General features: G+C 39.5%; 1 protein-coding gene across 1 annotated transcript; it reads right to left on the reverse strand.

Annotated features, from left to right (window-relative positions):
• Positions 1-1,134: 1,134 nt before the first annotated feature.
• Positions 1,135-23,308, reverse strand: SANBR (SANT and BTB domain regulator of CSR). The gene is made up of 21 exons (XM_041417203.1): positions 23,169-23,308; positions 20,088-20,253; positions 18,023-18,209; positions 14,782-14,875; positions 13,381-13,619; positions 12,026-12,084; positions 11,237-11,397; positions 10,328-10,414; positions 10,101-10,211; positions 7,943-8,066; positions 7,618-7,770; positions 7,199-7,434; positions 6,724-6,823; positions 6,224-6,256; positions 5,322-5,421; positions 4,236-4,330; positions 4,089-4,117; positions 3,921-3,994; positions 3,197-3,285; positions 2,740-2,831; positions 1,135-2,334 (listed from the first exon to the last, which is right to left on the reverse strand). The coding sequence occupies exons 2-21, from the start codon at positions 20,235-20,237 to the stop codon at positions 2,298-2,300; spliced, it is 2,250 nt and encodes a 749-aa protein (XP_041273137.1). The 5' UTR covers positions 20,238-20,253; positions 23,169-23,308; the 3' UTR covers positions 1,135-2,297.
• Between the last annotated feature and the right edge of the window lie 233 nt (positions 23,309-23,541).

The raw sequence follows: 23,541 nt of genomic DNA on the forward strand, positions 1-23,541 counted from the left end.
CAAAGCAAAATTATGGTTTTTTAAACATAGCTTAGTCTGACATTTTGCATACTTGGGTCAGTTGTAGTGCAGCTCACTGAGGAATTTTTAATCCAGCTTCAAAACTTGATTCAGATAAAAATTCTTTAAAGTTCTTGTAGATTTGGAGTAGCTCTGCATTTAATGATATCCCGTTCTTGACAGATAAAAAGCCTGCATGAGGATGCTGCAATTTAATCACAAATACATGCATGATTGAGACCATCAAACAATGTATCTATGCACATACTTAGCTCTTAAAAGCATCTACAAAAAACTCACACACTTCTTAAATTAATAATGTTTATTTCCATTAAACCAAGACAAATGTTCAAAATTAATACAAGAAAAAAAATTCAAGGTGGTTGGCATGGGGAAAAAAGATAACACTGCACATCATGTATATTATTTGTATAGGCTCAAAAATATTTTTGAGTGAAACAATACTGGCCTGTAGAACTGGCACTTCCCCACAGAACAAAACCAGCAGAATTTTCCTTTCTCTTCTAGTCAGTAGTTCTATGAAAACTAAACACACACACATGCAGCCTGCAACTTTCACCCCAGGTTTACCATGGGAATTTGGAACAACCCCCTATCAGAAGTCACAAAATCATAGCAAAACACTTTTTCTACTGCATTTTTCATACCTGATGGGTTTTATAATACTTGCAACAAACAACAATCAGTTTTCCAACATTGACTACAAGTGCTTCAAACTGCATTATTACTTGCAAACAGGCTCGAGGCATTCACAAAACCTTATTTATTGGATAACAGATTAAAGCACTCCTGTAAAGTTACAGCTCCTGCCCAAAACCAAAACCACTGAAATCCAGTTTTGCTTGTTGGTTTCACTGGGCTCCAAATTTGCTACAGCATTGGACAAAACACACAAGTAACACTGATTTTTAATTGTTTCAATAAAAATCTTCCACCTTGACAGCAGTATTTTCAAGTATTGCTATCCTAGTCTTCTAACACCTACTGAAAATCATCAAGAAACAAGACCAAAAAAAAAGCCCAAATAGAGAGAAGAGCATTTAAAAAAAATTATGTCCCTCTCCTTACCCCACCCCACCCTCCCACCCAGGAACTTGCTGACTTAATTCCAAACTCACAATTTATTGTACAGCCAGGAGTTGGAATAAGCTTTCCCTGAGCTCTCTTTCTACCTGTTTCAAAAAGTCAGAACGTGTTTCCTTGAATTCAGCCATCATTATTATTATTATTATTATTGCCATTTTCTCTACTAATATGCAACATATTTTCTAGGCAAGTTACTTCATTTTGGTAGCCCTGGATTTGTGTTCTATTGCTCCAAATACAGAACTTGAAAGTGCATCTGACTTCTAAACAGTGTTAATCAGGCAGGTTTCAGGGAGTAACTAGACCCAAAAGATCTACATACACAAGGCTTTGTAATGATGCATCTCTGTTGAAAGATGCAGAATTAATAACAGATCTGCTCAGAAACTTAGTGGCATAGCATCAGTTAGAGAGAGAACTGCTTTGCATCACAAGGTTTGGGTTTTAGAAGGGAACAAAGCACTGTCCTGTGCAGGAGGGGTCAGGAATGGGGATGGGTACAGATTAAATGTACAAGAAAAGCAAGTGGCTCACATGCAAGATGCAGTGCTGCACCATCATGGCACTGAGAGCATCTTTGGAGGTCTAGTCCCTACCTGCTACCCACCTTCAGAGGAGTGGGAGTTGTGTGATGTGCACAAGGAAGCCTCAGAACTGCATGAAAATTTTGCTTAAACTAGTCTAAGTCACAGGTATTGTCACGGACTTTAAATGCAAATCCCCAGAAGACTGACCTAAAATTTACCATCAAATACAACACAATATAAATACACAAGGAGACTTGGGTTAATGCTGCTGACTGCATTCAGAATTCAGTAGTCTTGCTTTTTCCTTTTCAGTATTTCTAGCATACCAAAAGGCATATTTGTATCTTCCCCCATAAATAAAGTTAAATAAAGTTAGTCTGATAATTTAATTTTGTAGATTTATAAAATATTTTCTATGCAACTTAACGCAATAGCCTAAAAAAAGCAATTAAAATTAACTTTAACAAATAGTATATTTACAATTAAAATAAGTACAGACCTTATTGGGTTTGCATTCATTTATAGCACAAAATAATTTACAAGGCTTAAAGTAATAAATAAGTCACTGGAAAGCTTTCAGAGATGTGCATTGTCCATATGTCAGAGTGCAGTGGAGTTTCAGGAAGCAGTAATGAGTTCTGGCTAAAGCGTGTCCGTGACTCCTTATGTTGGACGGCCTTGACCAAAACGGGTTTTTGACCTGGGTTAAAAACACATGACAAGCATATTCACATTATAAATATAAGGTTCTTTACATTATTCATGCAGGTTTTTGATATGTGGGTTTTTTTGGTTTTGTTCTACAAGGTGGACAAAGAACAGGCTAAAAGTCTTGGCTAACACTTTTCCGGTTTTCCGTAATTTCCCAAAAAGAAAATGATGTTGGAGCTGCAGTGAACCTCCCCCCAGCACGGCTCCAAGACTTTCATTATCCCACCTCTCCTGGGAGACCAAGGGAAGCTTTTGCATCTCATATGCTTAACCTGGTGGAAGCTGATCCAGAAGTGTGTGAAATGAAGTTTTTCTTTAAAATGTTTCTTTAAAATCCACCACCCCACACTCCCAAAACCCAGGAGTTTTTCTTGCTTGTATTTTAAAATCTTACCTGGGATTCTTCTCAGCATTGCTTTGTCGTGCACTGATCTGTGCTGAGGCTTTTATCTGAGCTTCAAGTCTAGAATAAATGCCTCCTGCATACTGGAACCCAGAAAAAAATAATCAAGTTTTGACATGATTTCAATGTTATCAGTGACTTTCCATAAAAATATCACTAATATTCAGCACAATCTATGGCATACTTTTGTCCATTATCACAGCCCAGTACTGTTTTTTTTATACCCATTCTACATTCCATGAGCAGTTTTTAAAAGCAGTGAACTTTAAATATTATTTTAAACTCCAATCCTCAAAAAAATCAGGCTTGGAACAAAATTGAGATTGATAAAATTCATTCTTTAGCCTAAGTGTTGAATAGATGTTATTTTTATTTGTGTTTAATATTTTTGTTAACCAAGGCTCACTTCAACTCTGCAAACACTACATTTTGCCAGGACAAATCTTACTTCTTTGCTGTCTTTGGACTTGACTCGATCAAGGTCTCCCAGTCTCATTTTTATTAAGTGCCCTGTGATCTCAGACATTCTTCTCTGATCTGTCAGAAGTAAGAGAGGGTATTTAGAACAAAGGTTTTCATTGCTACAGAACACAAGGAGGAATAGACACAGACTTTAGTGATACTGGATTTGTAATTTTTTTCAGTTCATATAAAATCTTGAACAGCCAAGCTCCTAAACCCCGATGTAGCCTCAGCAGCTTTGGCAGATACCAGAATCAGCCTGAAGCACTTACACTGAGATCAAAATCTCAGGAAATGGTTTGGAGGCAGAAGTTTTTAAAACAGCAAAATTGCACAAGAGTTTCAGGAGAGATTAAAAAAGGCAGAACAAATTAACCCAATTCTGAATATTTTTAGTCACAGAGACTGGGAAAGAGATGGAAGTGGATGTTTCTCTGTTTATCTGCACAGACAACAAATGCCACAGGGATGCAGGAAAATATATCTGCATACTTTTATAATCATGAGACAACAAGCTATAATCTCTGTAGGTTCTGTGCTGACATTCCAAATAAAGCACATAAATCACACTAACACCCCAAATCCCACTGTTGTATGAGATTAAATTCACCCTACAGGGATGTAACTAACAGAATTTTAAGAAAATTAGCTGGATCATTTCCTTTGCATAATGTTAACTTTATGAAAGCTAAACTCATGCAGGAACAGACCATCTTCTCTTTGAGCATCTTGGTTGTATCTCAGGGACCTGGAGGCATCCCATTTGTTCTGCTGCATGCTCACACTGCAAGAGAAAGGTGCACACATCCTGTTATCAGGAACAGCTCAAAGGAGGGAGATACTAAAATGTGTTCTCAAGGGCTTTGAAAATTACTTACATGAACGGAGAAGCATCTCGGGAACTTGACTGTTGAAGGAAAAAAAACAGATTTAATGTGGTTTTCTAAGGCCAAGTCCAAAACTCAGAGCAAATTCCTCACTATTTAAGGCAGCCAGAGAGCCTGGATTCACAGCTGTGATTTTACCTTATCAGATGGCTTCTCCCTTTTCTGAACACTAGGTGAAGAAACTGCTTTCTTTGGGTGCCTGTAGGATTTCTTTAATTTCTCCTTTCTCCCTGCTAATGGAAGAAATGTCTATTCATACCCTCAGATACTTGGAATTTCTCAACTACAGAGCTACTAAAGTATTTTCCCCCCTCTATTTCTTTACAAATAATGTAAATCAACAGGCTGTTTTCCTTTTACTAGTGTTGCAGGCATGCTAACACACAGTACTCAAATGCTTTTCTATGAGAAATATACAGAAACTCAAGTATGCATTTAAAATGCAGAGTGATTGCACAAAACAGCATATATTTTTTACCTTTAAAAATTAATGCACATACAAGCTACATTTTTGACCATATTAATTCAATGACTAAATTTTGAGCAATATCAGATCAAACAAGTTTAAATTTAAATTACAAATGTTTTCTTTCAAAATTTATATATCTTTTTTAACTGGTACAATTCCAATTGCCCTTTCAGTAATGACAAAAAGAACAAAGAAATCATTGGAAGCCTCTCTTCCAAAGAATCATTAGTAGGGTGAAAAGGAGAAGATGCTTTTTGGCTTACCATGTTCCTAAACCCACTAACACATTAAAAAAATGAATTAAAGTATTTTTAGATCATCTAAAGCTTAGCTTCAATGAAGAAACAATTTTAGTTACATTAATCAGTCATTCCTCTATGTAATCAAAAGACAAATCTGCAGGGGTTTTTTTTCTTCATGTAAAAGCAGTCATGCTGTTGCTGCCTTTTCTTCCAATATTTATTACATGAAATCTCATTAATTTGAGAGTTTCCTGCAAAATAAGTGCTTGATAATTCCAGGGACTTCTCAGACATGAATAGCTGCAGCTTTTCTTGTTTGCCAGTGATTTTTGATGGCACTGAACTGTGGGGTAATTTGTACCTAACCACAGGAAAACAAGGGATAAAATTCAAGTAACTTTGGGTCTTATTTTTGAAACACCTAATATTCAAAATCTGCTTACAGAGGACTTCTGCTGCCTCAAATCCCTATCTGATAACTCCAGAGAGGAGGACTGTAAAGACTTGCTGTACCTGGTTTCTTGCACACTTCTTCTTCATCCCCCACTTCATCCTCAGTGACCTCTGAGCCCGTGGTGTACTCCTCCTCTTCAGATAACAGCGACTGCTGCTTCTAACCAACACCAGGAGAAGCCAGAGATTAGAAATGAGGCTGGGTTTCTACTAAATGATATATTAAATCTGTCTTGCAGGTGCTGACATCCAGCACAGTTCCCTATCTGAGTGACCAAAGATGAGTAATTCCTAAGAGCTAGGCACAGAATTATGGAAATGTTCAGTAATGTGATGTTTACATTGTTGGAATATTTACCTAAATATTACACTTTTACCTAATTAAGTAATAATGAGTGCCTAGTAATGAGAAATGATGAAGCTTAACAATGAAGACGTGAAGCACCTCAGACCAGCCAAGAGAAACAGATACTCAAAACCTTGGATTTTGATTTATGTTTCTGCCAGCCTAAAAAATATTAACTGATGCATGCAGTGTTAGTGTGGATTGCTGCCATTTATAAAAACATTCAAAGGAATTTCTCATTTCTATTATGGCCAAAGTAGTACTTCACACTTTCCATACTTTCTTGTAAAAACTGTTGCTATACTGCAACCTCCAAATTAAAGCAAAAAAATACATTTTTGTCTCATTTATTAGAAAATAAGACAAAAATCAAAGCTAGTTCTTTGCTCGTACAAAAGACCAAATATTTAAAATTAAAAATATTTTACTAACCAGCTGCAAAGTCCAGTTCTTCAGAGACAAAAACTGTTGCCACAAAGAGAAAAAAGGGCATATAAGTTAAAGAAATGATAATAATTCAAATAAAAGAGTGAGAGAAATAGAAAATAAGACAAAAATCAAAGCTAGTTCTTTGCTCGTACAAAAGACCAAATATTTAAAATTAAAAATATTTTACCAGCTGCAAAGTCCAGTTCTTCAGAGACAAAAACTGTTGCCACAAAGAGAAAAAAGGGCATATAAGTTAAAGAAATGATAATAATTCAAATAAAAGAGTGAGAGAAATTCTAAAAATAGGAGTGGTATGTTACAGTACAACACTCTGCATTAGTAACTCCCAGGCCTCCTCCCATCTTGGACTCCAAATTTTGGTGGAATGATCAAACCCAAGCAGCTTGAAAACCACTGACCAATTAAATGCAGTCAATTCATGTTTTAGTGAAAGTAAACTTAGCATTAAAAATATTTACAGCTGATTTTTTGATCAAAAATCGGGGAAGTTATGTACTGAAATATTTCCAGCAGACATGGGATAAGTTTTGCCTTTTCACCAACCACGTATTTTGTACCTATGTCTTATTCCAACAACATATGGGGTTTATTTTTATTGAAAACTGTTCAAGAACTTCAAAGAATCCTCATTATTAGAAGAAAAGAAGGAAAAGCATCAGCACTCACAGCATTGATCTCTCCAGTTTTGGGGCCCCACGGTGTATTTGGCTCCACAAGCACATCACATTCAAGGCCTTTGTCATCACCCAGCCCAATACCAGAATCACTTCAGGAGAAATACATGAACCAAAAATAAATAATTCTATTCTACTACTTCTGAATCAAGAATCATTGACTGGACATGTACCAAGAGAGCAGACAGACCTCTGAGTCAGACACACAACATCTTGACAGCAATACATTAAAATACAAAGATAGCAGTGAATGTTTATAGAGGTTGAGTGACTAAAACCTGCTTGAAAAGTGAAAGGAGAAAGTACTTGTTCTTCACATCCCAATTTCCAAGTAAACAATCAAAAATAAGTTACCCTTAGAAAGAGCTATGACTCATTTTGAAATGGGAGAGAACTCCAATATAACAAGCACACGTGTTCACTGTTGAGGGCTAAGTTATTTCAGTAGCACAATACAATGTTCTTACCTATTCTCATCCTTAGTGAAAGGAACAACTATAACATCTCTGTGGTGCAGCAGATCATTCAAGATCTGAGCAGTTTGAGATGGCAGAGCATCCCCCTCTTCACTTTGAGAGGGCAAAGCATCCCCATCTTCACTTTGAGATGGCAAAGCATCCCCATCTTCACTTTGAGATGGCAAAGAATCCCCATCTTTGCTTTCTGGAGGTAACTCCACCACATGATCCCTCACTTTGCAGCCCTGCAATAAAATGAGGCAGAAGATCAAATGTTGGAGCTGATGGGAAGAACTGATTCCAGTCAGTATAATAACATAAGTTCAACTTCTGAATTACAATCCTAATTTTGGAAAATGATCTGTTTTCCTAACATGTTTTTTCCCACCCCACCACGTGCTTTGCTCTTTAAAGGAGAGCTGAAGTACCTTTGGGAGGGTTGTAGGGTCAAACCGAAGAACTTTTTGGTTACAACAGGGATACACTCCTGTGCCAGTCGAGCCCAGAGCACTTGCTACACCTGGATAAAGAACTGGCTGCGAATGGTACTGGCAGTGGGAGAACTCAGTGCACAGGAAAGACTACAGCAGCAAAAAGACAGAGAGTGACAGTGAGACGACCTATGGAAGTAAAACTTGTGCACTGTAAAGAACGTGTACCTACCTTTATTACCAAATATTATCCAAGCTGTTTTAATCCCTGCTTCACCCCCCCAAAAGTCACCCACCACAAGCCAAAGTGAAATTACCTAACCTGGTTACATCTTGAGCAGGTTAACCAGTTGACAGTCCCCCAGAGACGCCAGTAAACATCCCGCCAGGACTTCAGTTCCTCATGAAGGCCAATTAAATACTCGTGCACTTCCCAGGTTTTGTCTCTGAAAAAGCAAAACATCAGTCTTGACTCTGTTTTGATCCTGCCACCAGGACCACAAGGTGGAGAAAGAGCAGAAAACACACTGGTAAAAAGCCTCCAGTAGTTACAACAGGAGGGATACAATGTCAGACAATAATTACTAAATTCAGAGCATGACAGAGGAGACTTTATTCTTTCAGAACATCCTGAACTCACCCATAGCAAAGAGTTACAGCTTGATTCACCTCAAGATCCAAATACTGCAAATTAACAAGCTAAGATAAATATCTTCTATCTGCAACACAACAATATCTAAGAAATACAGTTTGAAAACACAAGTTCATTCCCTTTTGATGAAGGTACATACCTAGCAGTTCTAGTATTAAAAATGCAGGACTTTGTTCCTTCCTTGTGATCAAATGAGACACATCTCTTCAGAATTCAAAAGAGAATGTGCAAGTTGCAGTGGGGCTTGTTATCTTCAGAAAGAGCAGATAAAATTTCCTCCCATTGTTAAGCCCTGGCCTGAACCATTTTTGTTAAATGTGTGCCTAGCCTAGACTAAGCAAGCAGCACATCCAGTTGGAAGTCAGTTCTAGGCACCACTAGAGGACCAATAAACAGAAACCTATTTTTAAATCATTAAAGACAGAACTGTATTAGCTCCTGAGCCTGAATTCAAGCATCACTTCTCAGTAAACATATTCTGTGTAGCAAAGCATCACAAGTAGCACAAGGCAAATAATTAGAATCTAGATAATCCTCTGAGTAACTTTAAAGTCCTGCACATTTATCTGCTGGGAATTGCAGAGCAGCCACATACACTCAGTTTAAGTAATACAGTTAATGAATTTGACATGACTAATCACCAATGATCTTAAATAGGTCAGGACAGGTGCAAGATTTGATTCTATGTAGGTGTTAGGCAGAACTTAACTCCACACCTTGGAATAATTGGTGAGAGCTACATGGAACTGTTTGGGTTGTTCAGAACAAAATGGATCTGATGAGAAAGGTCTGCTGTCATTAATCTCCCACCATCCCCCTTAAAATGGGCATGTGGGGAGGGAGGGAACTGCAGCTGATCGTGGACTGATCTTCATTAACAGGAGAATCCAGCTGTTCACAGCCATGGATCAGACAGACAGAAGTAATACAGTTAATGAATTTTACATGACTAATCACCAATGATCTTAAATAGGTCAGGACAGGTGCAAGATTTGATTCTATGTAGGTGTTAGGCAGAACTTAACTCCACACCTTGGAATAATTGGTGAGAGCTACATGGAACTGTTTGGGTTGTTCAGAACAAAATGGATCTGATGAGAAAGGCCTGCTGTCATTAATCTCCCACCATCCCCCTTAAAATGGGCATGTGGGGAGGGAGGGAACTGCAGCTGATCGTGGACTGATCTTCATTAACAGGAGAATCCAGCTGTTCACAGCCATGGATCAGACAGACAGAATTCAATTAAACATTTGTGCCAAATGAATCAGGCTTGCATACAGAACAGGTCCTGCAAGCTCCTCTGACAAATACGGCAGGAACAGAAAAACAACTGGCAAAGTTTATTCATAGCAGCCTTTGAGCAGGTTGAGCATTTGATTTGACAGTATAAAATCAGATTAGAAAATACTCTTTAGCCTTTCTTTGCTGGCATACTGGGGTCTATCCTTCACTAAAATACCTTGCAGAAATGCAGCATTTAATTCAACCTATCATCAACTGCATACATCTTAAAACCATCTGATGAAAGAATTAGCTGAGTATTTTCTATTTAAAGCAGTGCAAGCCAAAAATAGCCCTCCCAGTAATCATGGCTGCAGTTTTCTCATTTTCATTCAGAAGCAGCACTACTGAATGAATTTCAGTAGCACATCATCATAATCACATCCCCTGTTTTATTTTTTGCTAGGTAACACAAGAAGTTGAGGTGCTTCATATACTCTTCACATACCTGTGACTTAATTTTGTAATATATCTGAGTATGTAGTACTTGTAAAATCACCCAAAACCAGAGTTGTAAAACATTTTATGTATGTACAAATTCACTACCTTATATGAACATAGACAATATTCCCATGTTGGTCTATGTTGATTTTTCCTGGCACACAAGGAATTCTCCTTTCAGTTTCTTTGGTTAGCAACTTTTTACATAAACAACACCTAGATTTAAAAAAAATAAAAAGAGAAAGAAGGAAAGAAAACACTGGAGTAAGAGCAGGGCTTCTGAACACAGGGGCTCTCCTTGCTATTGAAGCAGCCATATAAAAATGCCATACCTGTATAAAGTTGCTGCATTTCCTCTAGAATCTGGATTTACATACTCCGGATCAAAGAGTCTCTCAATCTTCTTGCAGAAAAGTTTACTATTAATGACAGCAACACAGCTCACCCATTAGAAAAAACCCTGAAAATTGCTTTATGTATAGTGAGATTAACAATCACAGTCTGATAAGCAAAGTCACTCACAGAATCTAGCTTTTAATATCATTTTCCTTTAAATTATCCTGTCCATCTCATTTTTATACAAGTGTGACAAAAGTGATATTTTGTTTTTTCTTTATTAAAATGCTTGCCAATATTAACTACCTGCTTCTAGCTTGACTAAAAGACCTTTAATTAGAGAATATTGCTGTGAAACTGCACTTCATTCTAAGATTAAGCCTTCATCCCTACAGACTAAAATCCTCCCTTACTTTCACCTTGCTTGTCTGTCAGTCTGCCCTCCAATCATTGGCCCTTATCTTGATACTAAGCTGGGATCCTGATGGATGAAAGAACATTCCAGCACAACTATTCAGCCTCCCAGCAATCCTGAATTCTAAGGCCAAACATCCAAGTTCACAGGATGCTGAAGCCAAACCATTCTCTACCAATTAGGAGCATGCCATCCTATAAAAGGTTTCTCCCCCTAATCCTTGCTCCCCATGTGAGAATTCATGAATAATTCTCCCATGCCATGCTCCTAGTGTGGCCTCTCCTTTTGCTCATTTCCTATAAAAGCTCTTTCCTTTGCTCATAATTTTAATATAAAGTTCTGAAGTCACACCATTATATTCTGCATTAAAAATACTTTCCATGAGAATATATATAATCTATATTTTCAAACTGCACAGTCTTAGCTTTATGAAATATGATCCCAAAGCTCAACAGCACTTCAGAAGTGTATTACAAGGCAAAAAAGTTACCTCTTAAATTTGTCTCTTTTGTCCTTCAGCTCTTCCACCTCATTGTGCCTGAAGAGATCAGCAATGTGTGTAACAAGATTAGCGTTGATACAGTTCATGTTACATGGCGTGGCTACAATAGCATTCATATTTTGGTGACAATAATGAATACATTTCTCTACCTAGGAAAAAATAAAAATGTGAATGTTAAGGAATTCTGGACAAAAAGCCTCCATACTACTTGATTCAAAACTTTTATTTTAAGTGTGGTGTTTTGGAAAACTATTTCAGTTCGACTTCAAAATAAAAAACAAGCCTCAGATTTGCCTAAAGTTGATCCTGAATGACCTGACTTAGTTTATGATCTCCTCCAAAAATTTCAGTAACTTTCCAGTTGCTTGTTAAAACAGAACCAAAACACACATGGATCCCAGCTTCAACAGTTGTGCTTTGCTGTGGGCCACCCCAATGACAGAACTTCTGACAAACATTTTAACAAAGTCAGCAGCTATTCCTTATACAGAGCTGGAAAATCAGATCCTAAACTGCAGACATATCATTCGTGTAGAAAAGGATATAAAACAAGCACTTTAGATCACACTATCAAATTTGGAAATAACATACTCTAGGTTTTATTGCATTGAGATTTTGCAAATATTGGATTACTGAATAGAAGTGTTAAAAATCTCAAAATGTTCCCATTGCAGTACCTGTTTATGTAAGAGCCAAAGCACAACAAACAAGCTGCTAAGACACCTGGTAATTAACTGTGCCCTCATGCCAGAAAAATCAACCTTTCTTAATACTTACTAATGAATCCATCTTCAAAAATTCAGAAGAAATAAGGATTGAGATGACATTTGATGGTTCTAGAAGGCAACAGAACAAAGGTGGAATTTTTTACATGGATTTTTTTTTGTAATTTCATATTGCATGCCTCTCTCTTCATATTTAGCATCTGTGTTAGCTATTATTTTAGCAATCAACTTGTCATTCCATCCTCTAGTATACAGAACCTTTTAACCATCTTAAGAAATAAAATTTTGGTTTGCCATTTCAGTGGCCAGAGTAGAACTATAACCTGGAAAAATTATTAAAATTGGAAACCTTATTAAAATTGGAAAAGGAGGCTTCACAGGGATACAATGACTAAACAATTACACAAGATTAACTTCCACCTGTAGCCATCACACCCAGCTGAGATTTTTTCAACATAACCTTCACATTGCAAGTTATAAACAAACCAAGAGAAGAAAGTTCCATTTTAAAAAGTGGTAGCAAAGGCTCATTAAAAAATTTAAAACTTGCCTCAAAATCCACAAAGGCTCTTCTACCATTGTACTGGATTGCATTGAAATTGTAGAAAACATTGCAATTGTACCAACAGGGAGCAGAGGAGAAACAAACAAACCAATCATCAGCATTTAAAATCTACCACTCTGTCCTTGGTCAGAGGAGGTCTGAAGAGCCTTAATTAAAAACATCACATCCCAAAATATATTAGGGCTTTTTATTACTTCAACTTTCAGCATGTTTCCTCAAAGCTGTCAGTGCTGGCAAAGCAGAGCCATCTGCTGAAATGTGCAGAGGATCTCTGTTGCAACACTCTGCTAACAACTGGTGATGCCTTGTGCAGGCTGCCCGAGAAGAGAGGCTAGAGCTAAAGGATAAAGGAGGGATTTATTAAAAGGATTTCCTCAATGGATCCACCTTGGGTAGCATAAAAGCCCAGCCAGGGCTGCACCCAAGATGAACCAAAATGGTCCCAAAATACACGGGGTCTCTCACTTTGATCAGTTCTGCTCCATTTGCATATTGGAGTTCAATGTCTAATTACAGCTTTAGGCTGTGAAGTCACATCCTTGTTTTTCTCTCTTCAGTCCACGTTGTTTGTGCTCCTGGGCCTGAGATTTGGATCATTTGTCCTTGGTCCCAGCTAGATAAGAATTGTTTTGTCTCCCTACTCTGTGCACAGAGCTCACCATCCCCTAATATGAAGCCCAGACTCAAACACTAAAGCAGCACAGCATCTGAAAAATAGAAAAGCTAAACCTGAGGCATCATTGACAGCAGCCAGAAACAGACTGGGGCTGAACTGCACCAAAACCATTCATGTTCTATTAGTACAGAACATAATGAACCTACAAGAAATGATTTGCTTTTACCTAAAGTGGGCATTTCACCAGGCTCAGACTCCTTGGTGTTCCTTTTCACGTATCTTATCAGCCAGTCAAAGATGTGAACATCACAGTGCACGGAGATGTCCACCTCCTCCCAGCGCTGGGCATCCACTGACAGGTACTCAGCAAAGTATTTCATCTCTGAAATCAAAAGGTCTCGAGGACACACAAAATCTTCTTTGAGGTTTTTGGCTTCGTCGCACACATGGATCACCATATTCGGCCTCCAGAGGAAAAAAGCCACAAAGCAAATTAGGAGCCTAAGCCAATCAGGACACCAAATCCCAACGACCTCATCTCCAGCTCTGGGTCATGCATTGCAACACTGATGTCATCAACAGGGTTTTATTAACAGAGGGAAAACAAATTGCAGCTATTAACTACTAACAGAAATAATTGTTGGATAGAAGACAAGGCATATAATCTACAGATAATCAGAGTGATTTAATTAAGGGAGCAGAAATAGAAAATTTCTAGCTCCACTCTCCAATTTTGTCACCTGTTTGTTATAGGATACGACTTGAATTATATGGAGAACTTGTTTGTTCTCCCTTCTTAATATTCTTCAAATAATCACTATTAATAGAAATTATTGTTGGATAGAAGACAAGGCATATCATCTACAGATAATCAGAGTGATTTAATTAAGGGAGCAGAAATAGAAAATTTCTAGCTCCACTCTCCAATTTTGTCACCTTGGCAGAAAAGGATACGACTTGAATTATATGGAGAACTTGTTTGTTCTCCCTTCTTAATATTCTTCAAATAATAACCAGATATAGATGCCTAAATCACTAAGGCACCAAGGACAGTAACAGCAATTTTCATCAGTGGAAATTAAGATTTGGTTTATTGCACATTCAAAATCTCTATTTCTTAAGAAATGATCGAAGCTAGAATCAGTAAATGCTGCCTCTATAGAGAGATGCATAAGTTTCAAACAAACATTATTCTATGTGTAATTATATAGTGTGGAAAACAGGGATATGTGATGGAATTCATGGGAAAATTTTTCATTTAGAGCTCTTTTCCTGCTTTTACATAGGACAAATCTATGTTCAACAGTATTTTTTAAAGTGTAATTGAGCATCAGGCTTGTTTCATTCCTTTATAAAACCAGGTATGTTTCTCATTTCTGCCACAGCAGTGATCAATCACCCAGAGGAACAGTACACACAGATTTATAAATATCTTATTGCACACAAGACATTCTCAAACCAACTCCTTGAACTTCTGCAGCAATAGGAGGTTTCCAAATTTCTTACAGCATTCATTAGGCTGCTTCCAGCTGTTTTCTTTCTGGTAGCAGATAAATTTCAGTAATTTAGTCATCTTTCTGTCAACTCTACAATCCCCTAGATAACAAACACACAAAGCTCTTCTTACCCCTGGGTTTCGTCAGTGCTTTCTCCACTGTTATGTACAGGACCTTGCTCAGATTCTGAAGAACAACTCCTTGAGGAGGCTGCACTGGGCCTTCCTTCAATGTAAGGAAAAGAGGCTGCATTAGAACAAAAACTCCTGATCTTCTGCTCTTCAGCATCTTGGAAATGCAGCTGAAGTATGGCTGTCGTGGTGGAGCAATGGCACAGCTAGCAGCAAATCTGCTTCCCTAAGGGCTACTAAACAATCCAGATTCCTGCTCCGAGTGCCACCCAGGGGAACTCACAGCAGCACCACTGCTGGGTTGCCCAGACACTTGGCTACAAACCCAGATCATTTCTGGCTCAACACTGAGCATGAGACTCACAGCTTGTGGCACTTTCTTCTGGGAATGTGACCCATTGCTTGAGCTCTCCTGGTCTGCTTTGTGGGAGGTGGCTCCTAAGATCCTGCCACATCAAAGCTTCTGCCAGGACAGAACTTGAGACCAATGCCACTCCTTACCCTCACGTGCCAGCTTTGGAAATAAGCAGCTTCCAAAGAGAAGCACAGAAGACTCTTAGGATGTGTTTGTTTTTGCCAAATTTCTCACACATGCGGCTTAAACCAGCTGATCACAACAAACAATGTTCAAAGAAAGCAGACCAGGAAATTTTCCTGGTCCCAGAGCTACATCACTGAGGTTGTTCCAGGAATAAAGGACAGAAACACTTCCAATAGTTCATCTTCACAGAAGTACTACAAGCAGTGGAAGGTGCACACAACAACCTAGTGAGGTTCAGGAGTTCAGCCACCAAATCCACTGAGCTCTGGACCAAGGGTTAAAGCAACGACTGTCATTTCAGCTGTGAATGGATTACTGCAGTGTGGAACTTCAATAATCTTGCTTAGAAGTCAGAAAGATCCATTATTCTTTTAAACAATGGAAGGGCACACATCTGCCTTCCACTGAAAATCCTGAGGTGGTGATTTTCCATTGTTATGCCATTCTCTCAGATTTCTGGGAGCTCCAGAAACAATCTCCCTCTTGAGTAATGTAAGAGGCTGAAGAAGATTAAGACAGACCTCTTCACCTAATAGCTGAACAACTACAGCACACTGACAGCAAAAATGATGTGGTTCAGAACACAACAGCTTTGCCCTTCAGGAAAGCAAAATTACTGCACCATAGGCAGAAGAAACTAAACTAAACTTTCTCCAAAAATGCAGCCAAAAGCCTTGCACAGTTAAGTCTCAGTAAGGCCTTAGTAGAGGGAGCACAGTTAGCAGAAGGGGAAGATTCACTCGACAGATTCACTCCCAGTAAAACCTTGGGAAGGGCTGCTCCAGCCACAGCTTCTGGGCAGCCATCCTCACTGCAGGCGAGGTGGGAGCCCTGGGCTGGAATCAAAGGTGTGAGTTTTACAAGAAGGGACTGTGGAAATACACAGTATGAAAGAGTTCTGCCTGCAAATACATTAACAAGTCCATTGTGAACACAGTGATTTATTGAAGGCAATAATGCTGAGAAGAATATGCAAATTCTTCAAATGAATGGGGACATCTGAACTTCACCACACATTGCTTCGTATTCTTTTTTTTTACCTCCCCTCCAAAGCTTAGAGATTGATTAACTTTTGAAACCTTGTAATAAATCCTTTAGGTAAAAGGCTATCTTCTGTGCTTGTTTACTGTCATGAGATGTAATCAGAGAAACTTACCAGCAGTGTGCCTTGTAATTAGCAAGTATTAAATGAGCTTTTATAACTCAGCCAAAACCAGAATCCAGCTCAGAATGAGAATGGTCTGATTTGCTTTTTCTTTCTGTTACTCATGACTACAAACAAATACCAACAGGCCCAAAACTCTTGATCCTAGCAATAATCTAACGTGAATAAATCCACTAGGAAGCAATTAATTAAACAAAAAAACATTTACAAATAGGATTGTCTCAAATGCCCAATTCTGAAATGCACAAGTGCCTCACAAATACTAAGAAGGTGAGTTCACCCAAGCCTGTGAGAAAAAAAGATGAATTACCCTAATTTCATATCAACAAATTACACTCAAACAGGGCAAATGATTTATCCAGAGTCACAAAGAAAACAGAATAATCTCAGGGTAGGATCTTGTCAAAGGAAACATTACATTAGTGGACTTGACTGCATTAATACTCATTACATGTATGACATTGTTGGAAAGAAAACATGCACTAATTGTCTCAGGAGTTCTAGAAGCAGAGTTGGCTCATTAACTGCCTCCTGGGGAGCTGCTAATCCTGTGAACAGGGACCTGTGGGTGCCAGCAGCATCCATCCCACATCAGGCATGGAACACATAATGGAAAGCTGGTGGGAAGCACTTCCAGTCTTGACACTCCAGATACAGTTTTCCAGTGTCAGCCCTTGATTAGAGCTATTAAAACACTTGGAACAAAGGTCAAACATGTTTTTCTGCTGCAAAGAGGACAGTGAAAGCTGCAGGGAAGGACATTTTAAACAGAGAACACATTTAAATGCTTCACTGTCATCTTAATTTTTAACACAAAAATTATTTATTCATCACTGAAGCAAATTTCTTGTGCAAACACATTTACCAAGTTCTAAAGTCTGGAACATCTCTGTACTGAAAATCAGAGAATAACACACATACATTTAATTACAACTTCTAACAGAAGTAGTATGAAAGGACATGTTAACAATATTTAATTGTGCTATGATTAAATTTACAACTATTGGGTTTGGTCCTCTTCTGCCCAATAATTGCTGGGACACATAATTGACCAAGACACATTTTATGTCATCTCAAGATTGCCCTGAAGCAAAAATAAGATACATTTTGCTTCAACTCCTCTGGATAGCCATGGCAAAGACAGGGCTTGTAGCTGGGAGAGGAAGGTTTGCCCTCAAGGGATCACCTCCTCAGCTTCCTGCAGCTTTTCTTCACAATACCCTCCAGTTATTTTAAAAATGCTGCTAAACGTGACTTCAAATGGCTGTAAGGTTAACAGCACACCACCAAAATTCCCCAACAGAATTCAGCAGAAAGGCTTATGCCTCTTGGAAGACAAGTTACCAAAAAACCCCAAGCAAACATTGATTCTTAAACTAAACTAATGGCAAGTGCCTTGTTGTATGCATTATATTCATACTTAACCCTCCAAAGATGAATGACTATCACTCCTGGGTGGACTTAACCACTCAGGACAGAAGCATGCACACACTGATTATCAAAGCCAATATAGGTCAGAATGACTAAAGACATACCAGTTATAGTAATGGAATCCTGCCCAATAGCAGGCTCCTGAAACTCTGTCTGTGAATGGAGCAAGGAGGATTTGATGTACGTAGCTAAAGTCTCCACAGGACTCCCACCAGCAGCCATCAGGGGGTTATATTGGTTGTCAACAGGTGAACTTCCACTGCTTTTTAGCTCATCAAACCTTTTTGCACACTGTCACAAGATTAAATGATAGGACAATGAAGCAGTAGCTTTCAGCACATCTTTAATAACTATGATTTGAGATGGAGACTGTATTGCACATTTTTGCATGTGAATAGTTACTGATATCAAACTCATAAATGCTGCCTACTTAGTGGTATCAAAAAAGTACATAAACACACAGTAAAATAAGAGTTACCATAATTAATGATTCTAACAGAAAGAGAAAAAAATTAGATAGAACCTATTTCAACTTGAATCTCCTTAAACCCTGTGATTTTAAGCCCAGTTTTCAAAAGTGAAAGTTATGGGGAGAGTCTGAATTCTCATAACTAGTTCTTCCACCATAAACATGGTCAAATGTTTATTAAGAGTGGCTATATAAATTGATTCACAATTATTATTCTTTTACCTTATGACTTCCATTCCAATTTGGACAAAAGGGACTGCTGCTTTCCAGTGCAAATTCTATAAACTTCCCATCCCCTGTTTTTGATGAACTAGAAAGTCTTTCTGTTCTGTAAATTTGTACCAACACCATCCCAATTACAGGTTTGGTTCAGAAAAGTCCTACACAGAGGTAACTTGCACATACAAATCTAAATCTATTTAATCCTGCAGGTGCTCCTCCTGTGACACAGGTGTGGGGCTCCATTAGCAGCTGGTTTTATTTATTTATTTAGGGTTAACAGACATGTCATGCCAGTGCCCCTCGGGCCAAGGGCACACAGGGACATCCTTCTGATATTGACAGTGTCTCAAATTTGGGATGCCAGTCACATACATAGAAGAGACAAATAAAGAGATATTTGTGCTTTTATCCAACTGCCTTAAGCAGGGACTCCTTAACATATTTGAGACATTCAGTCCTGTAAAAACAGAGCAATCAGACATGTACTAATCAATCATATGAATTAATGTGAGGAGAGGGCTCACTGATATTGTTTTATTTAACATGCACAGTGCTGTCTGCACATTGAAAGGTGAACAATAGAGACGTCCCCGAGCCTCTGCCAAGAACTTGAAAGGCAGCAACGCTCCACAGAAGCCTCTACACCCAGTCCTTCATTTTTATGTTCAAAATACAAGGTTACAGCAACACCCAACAGCACTGCTATAAATGGGAGCTGACACACTTGATTAGGCTTGCAAGAAAGCCAAGACCACTGTCTTGTTTTCTTTCAGCTTTGCTGAATCACAAGGGCAAAAGACATTTTCTTTTCTTAGCTTACGCCCTCTCAGAAATGAAAAAGTCAAATTTTTTATTAAAAAAGGAGCATTTCACCAGGAAATTCAGCAATCCAGAAAGAGAAGTATACAGAGGTTCTTTCAACTCTACTCCAACCAAAGAAAGAAAAATCCACTCCTTGCAGGATCAAAAAAGAAGCAATTGCACTCCTTATCCAATAGAGATCTGTAACCTCTCCTCGTTTAGAGTTGTAAAAACACACACAGAGAATTATTATGTTCCCTAGTAAGGACAGTGCAACCTGCCTGGGGTTAGTGGTACTGCCATCCTTTCCATCCAAGTCTCAGCTAGGGAGTTTGGAACGCAGTAGCACAGCTACCTTTTTTTAATTCCACTTTTTAATTTTTCCTTTCCAGTAATTTTCATTTTTATTCTTTAGAAGTTCTAATGAAATACAATGCAGAGTGCATTTCTCAATTTCAATGCTCACGTTCTGCAGAAACAGAACAAAACCCCCCACCTCTTTTCAATCTACTGCTCATTTAACATTTTCAATTAGGTGCAAATTACTTTAGGGGAAAAAAAAAAACAAAAAAACCTTAAGTTCAATTTCCCTCCTTTCCCCCAAGAAATGTTTTTGGGTTTTTTTTATCCATAAAGCACTACTTAAAGCATACAAATTCTTTTATTAGTGAACTCACTTCTTTGGATGTGTATCCTGGAACCAGCCTTGCCACACTGTCCCAGTTGATAGGCTGAGGAACACCAATTAGGGAACACAGGATCATATCCAAAACCATTTGGTTGTTGTCATAGGGGAAGTTATTGTTTTCTGAGAATCCACGACTCATCTTTGGCTACTTGAGCCTAGAAGAGAAAGAGATTTTAACAAGTCTCACTGCATAGTTTGCTAAAGCTTGATCTACTTTACCTGCAGCACTCCATAAATTACTGGGGAAAGTGTTTACCACAGCATTAAAGTCAAGTACTGAGGCTTTTTTGACAAAATTTACATATTCTCAAAACCCTGGGGGAGAAGCAGATGTGCAAAGCACACCAAACCCAAGAGCAGCAGCAGCTATTATCCACCTTTCCTCTGAGCTGCCTGTTTCCAGAGGGGAAATCACACCTCTGAGGCCTCCAACACACGAGAAAGGCTTCCCAAATCCCAGAATAAACAGCCAAAGTTACAGAGGAGCATTTTGGTGCAAATTTACACACGTTCAAATACTTTTGACTGTCCCCACAAACCTTCCATTCTCAGCTCTGCTCTCCTCCTACTCTGCCCACCTGCTCAGCACACCTGAGTGCCATTATTTAGAAGCCAAATCAGGACACCAATTTAAGGGCCAACAACACTTCAGAGGCAGGAAACCAACATGAATCTCCTTCAACTCTCATCCCCAAGACCTGACATTCCCAACTCCTTATTAGCCAGGATGAGCAGCTCCAAACACCTCTTATTCCTGGGCTTTAAGCTGAACACCAGAACAAAGCATATAAAGACAGCAGAAAACATGTTATAAAACAGGATTACATTTCATTTGTTTGGGTTTTTTTTCTTTTTCCAGGTGGATTTTCTGTATAGCACCAGGGAACAGAGTAAAAGTCCAAAGTACTGATTTAGTTTATGCTGGGAAAGAACTGTGGGCATTAAGAGTTTCATGTTCAAGTAAAACACAAAGAGCTCAGAATAAAAACACTTAATAACAGAACTTAAAAGCCACACACAAGTTTTTGAGTTAAAAAGCAAGAATTATAGAGAATTTGAGAGAAAATACACCTAGATAGCACCTGATAACTCGTTACTAAAAGCATACCACACATAGATGTTTCTTTTACACCACCCTCTTCCTAAAAGAAAAGATGCTTAGAATACACAAAATAGCCCTGTTTTTTTCTCTCTCTAGAAGCTGTTCCAGCCCTTTTTTCTGCTTGTTTTGTTGGTAGAAACAGAAATCACAGCAGCAGGTAACTGTAAGCTTTCATCCTCTCCAAAGAGCAGCTGAATTCAATCAGAAGCAAAAAAACCCAGAACCCACCGAGAGAATTCTTTGGTTTCCCACAGCCATGAGATTTAAAAAGAAGGTTAAAAAGCCACAAAACAGAGGACAAGTCCTGTAGAGCATTTCGTGCAATTTCAGCAATTCTATCTAAATGAAACCTGCTGTCAAATATGCCAAACAGCCAGTTTCAAAAGAGAAAGGTCCATCACAGGTTCCAGGAGCCCAGAATTCCGAGTAGAACAGATACCACTGCCAGGTGAAAGTGGCTCAGCCCCTGTGTCCTTACCCCTGAGAGCACTTGGAGGCAGTGTCACTGTGCTGATTCCGTGGTGCAGACCTCTCTCTGTCAGTGTGCACACAGATGTCAGTACCAATCACACCCCAGCCCTGAGCAGCTCCTGTTTCTGCTGTCAGGAGGAGAAATAACCCGGCCAGGGCAGGTCAGCACCAGAGCCAAAGCCCAGTGCTTATGAAACACAGGGCTGAATTCTTGTGCTAGCTCGTGCACATGGAGCAGCTGGTTTAAAAATATGTTTGGATGAGATAAGTAGGTGATGGAGCATTATAATCCCTTGGTTTCCCCACCATAAAATAGGCTTAATGCGAGTAGAATCACCAGCAATGTCAGTATTCCACAAATCCCCACTTTGAGGGTGGGATGATTACATTGGGCAATCAAAGAAAGAAAGGAAGAGAGAAGGAAAACTTTTTTTTTTGGCAGAAAAAAAGGAGCATGTAATTTACAGGGAAAGATTCTGAGTGCTTCAGTGGTACCAAGTTTCTTACAAATCAACCCTGTGGACCATGAAGCAGCCCGAGCATGAAGGGATGACAGGTGCTCTAAAACGTGATGACACGTTCAGAGACAATCAAGTCTTTGTCTCTCAATAAAGGTTTCTTTATTTGCTTATTCTGCACATCAAAACACAGTTCTGTATATGTTTATTACTGCAAAGACAAATGAAGGAAGAGACTTAATTACTGGCATAGAGAAATATTTTTATTTATATTCTGCAAAGAGCACGGGACTCCTCTGTGCAGTTTTACACATGACATTCAATATTTGCCTTTTTGTCCTTTAGGAAACCCTGTTGGAAATATAAAGACACATGCAAGATTCTCTCTCATGCAAGGACTCTCTAAAAGCAGTAACATAAAGCCTGTAAAAAAGCATATTCTTAAGAGAAAAAGCAACTTCTACAGATTCCCTCCACTCTGTTACTGCAAGGAAAGCTCATGTTAACCCCTTCCTCAACTATGAAAATTGGAGAAAAAAAAAAAGTTTCTAAATTATTTAACTCTGACCAACTCATTTGAGATGCACAACACAGAAAGATACGTGAGAACAGAAATTCCTATTAATACTCAGAATTCCAAATCAAGCGGTGCAAAGGATTCCCAAGAGTTAATTGGTTATGGAAACACACAATCTGATTGGACTTTTTTATGAATTAAAGCAAACCATTAATGCCGAAAGGAAGCATTACTGCCCCTGGCAGGGGCAGAGCCTGAGGGAAGGTGAGGATGGTGGGATGGGCACGAGGTTTCCATGCACAGCCTGGAACGCAAGGAAGTGATGGTGCAGAATGAGGCGGCGGACAGGAACAACAGCAACTTTGCTGCTCGCCCGCGTACCAGCCAACGTTAAAAATTACAAAGCGTTTAAATTAAAAAACATAAAAGCCCGCCTCAGACAACCTACAAGTGCAGCAACCTCAGAGCGGGGACCCCGAGTGCCCCCCGGGCGCTCTCCCCCGGGACCCCTCCCGGGTTTACCTGGCGGTTCCCAGGCGCGGAGCCAGCGGGACGGGATGGGACGTGCGGGGGGCACCTCCTTGGGACGATGCGGGGCGGCAGCAGCGGGACGGGGGCTCAGCTCCACGGCAGGACGAGCGGGACCCGCGGGCACCCCGTCCTCACCCGCCGCGCCCTCATCTGCCGGCGCCGCCCTCAGGGGCGGGGCGGGACCGCCGTGAGGGGGGGCGGCCTCCGCCAATGGGAGCGGAGCGGGCGCGGAGGTCCCGCCCCCAGCGCCGGGCGCAGCCAATGGGGCGGCGCGGAGCGCTCCCGCCCCGCGCGCGGCGTCCGGTCGCCGCGGCAACGCGCCGCCCCGCGCGGCGTCACGGTGACGTCACGGCGCGCCTCGCTC

This window comes from Onychostruthus taczanowskii, unplaced genomic scaffold, assembly GCF_017590055.1.
Source record: "Onychostruthus taczanowskii isolate IOZ18803 unplaced genomic scaffold, ASM1759005v1 scaffold55, whole genome shotgun sequence".
Taxonomy (NCBI): Eukaryota; Metazoa; Chordata; class Aves; order Passeriformes; family Passeridae; genus Onychostruthus; species Onychostruthus taczanowskii.

Excerpts from the sequence above, each read along its gene's own strand:
- SANBR (XM_041417203.1), bottom strand. The coding sequence starts at position 20,237 with ATGAGTCGTGGATTCTCAGAAAACAATAACTTCCCCTATGACAACAAC. Across the intron at positions 7,435-7,617 it reads ACCCTACAACCCTCCCAAAG|GGCTGCAAAGTGAGGGATCA; the intron begins GTACTTCAGCTC and ends ATTTTATTGCAG. Across the intron at positions 4,331-5,321 it reads AGAAGTGTGCAAGAAACCAG|CAGGGAGAAAGGAGAAATTA; the intron begins GTACAGCAAGTC and ends TTCTTCCATTAG.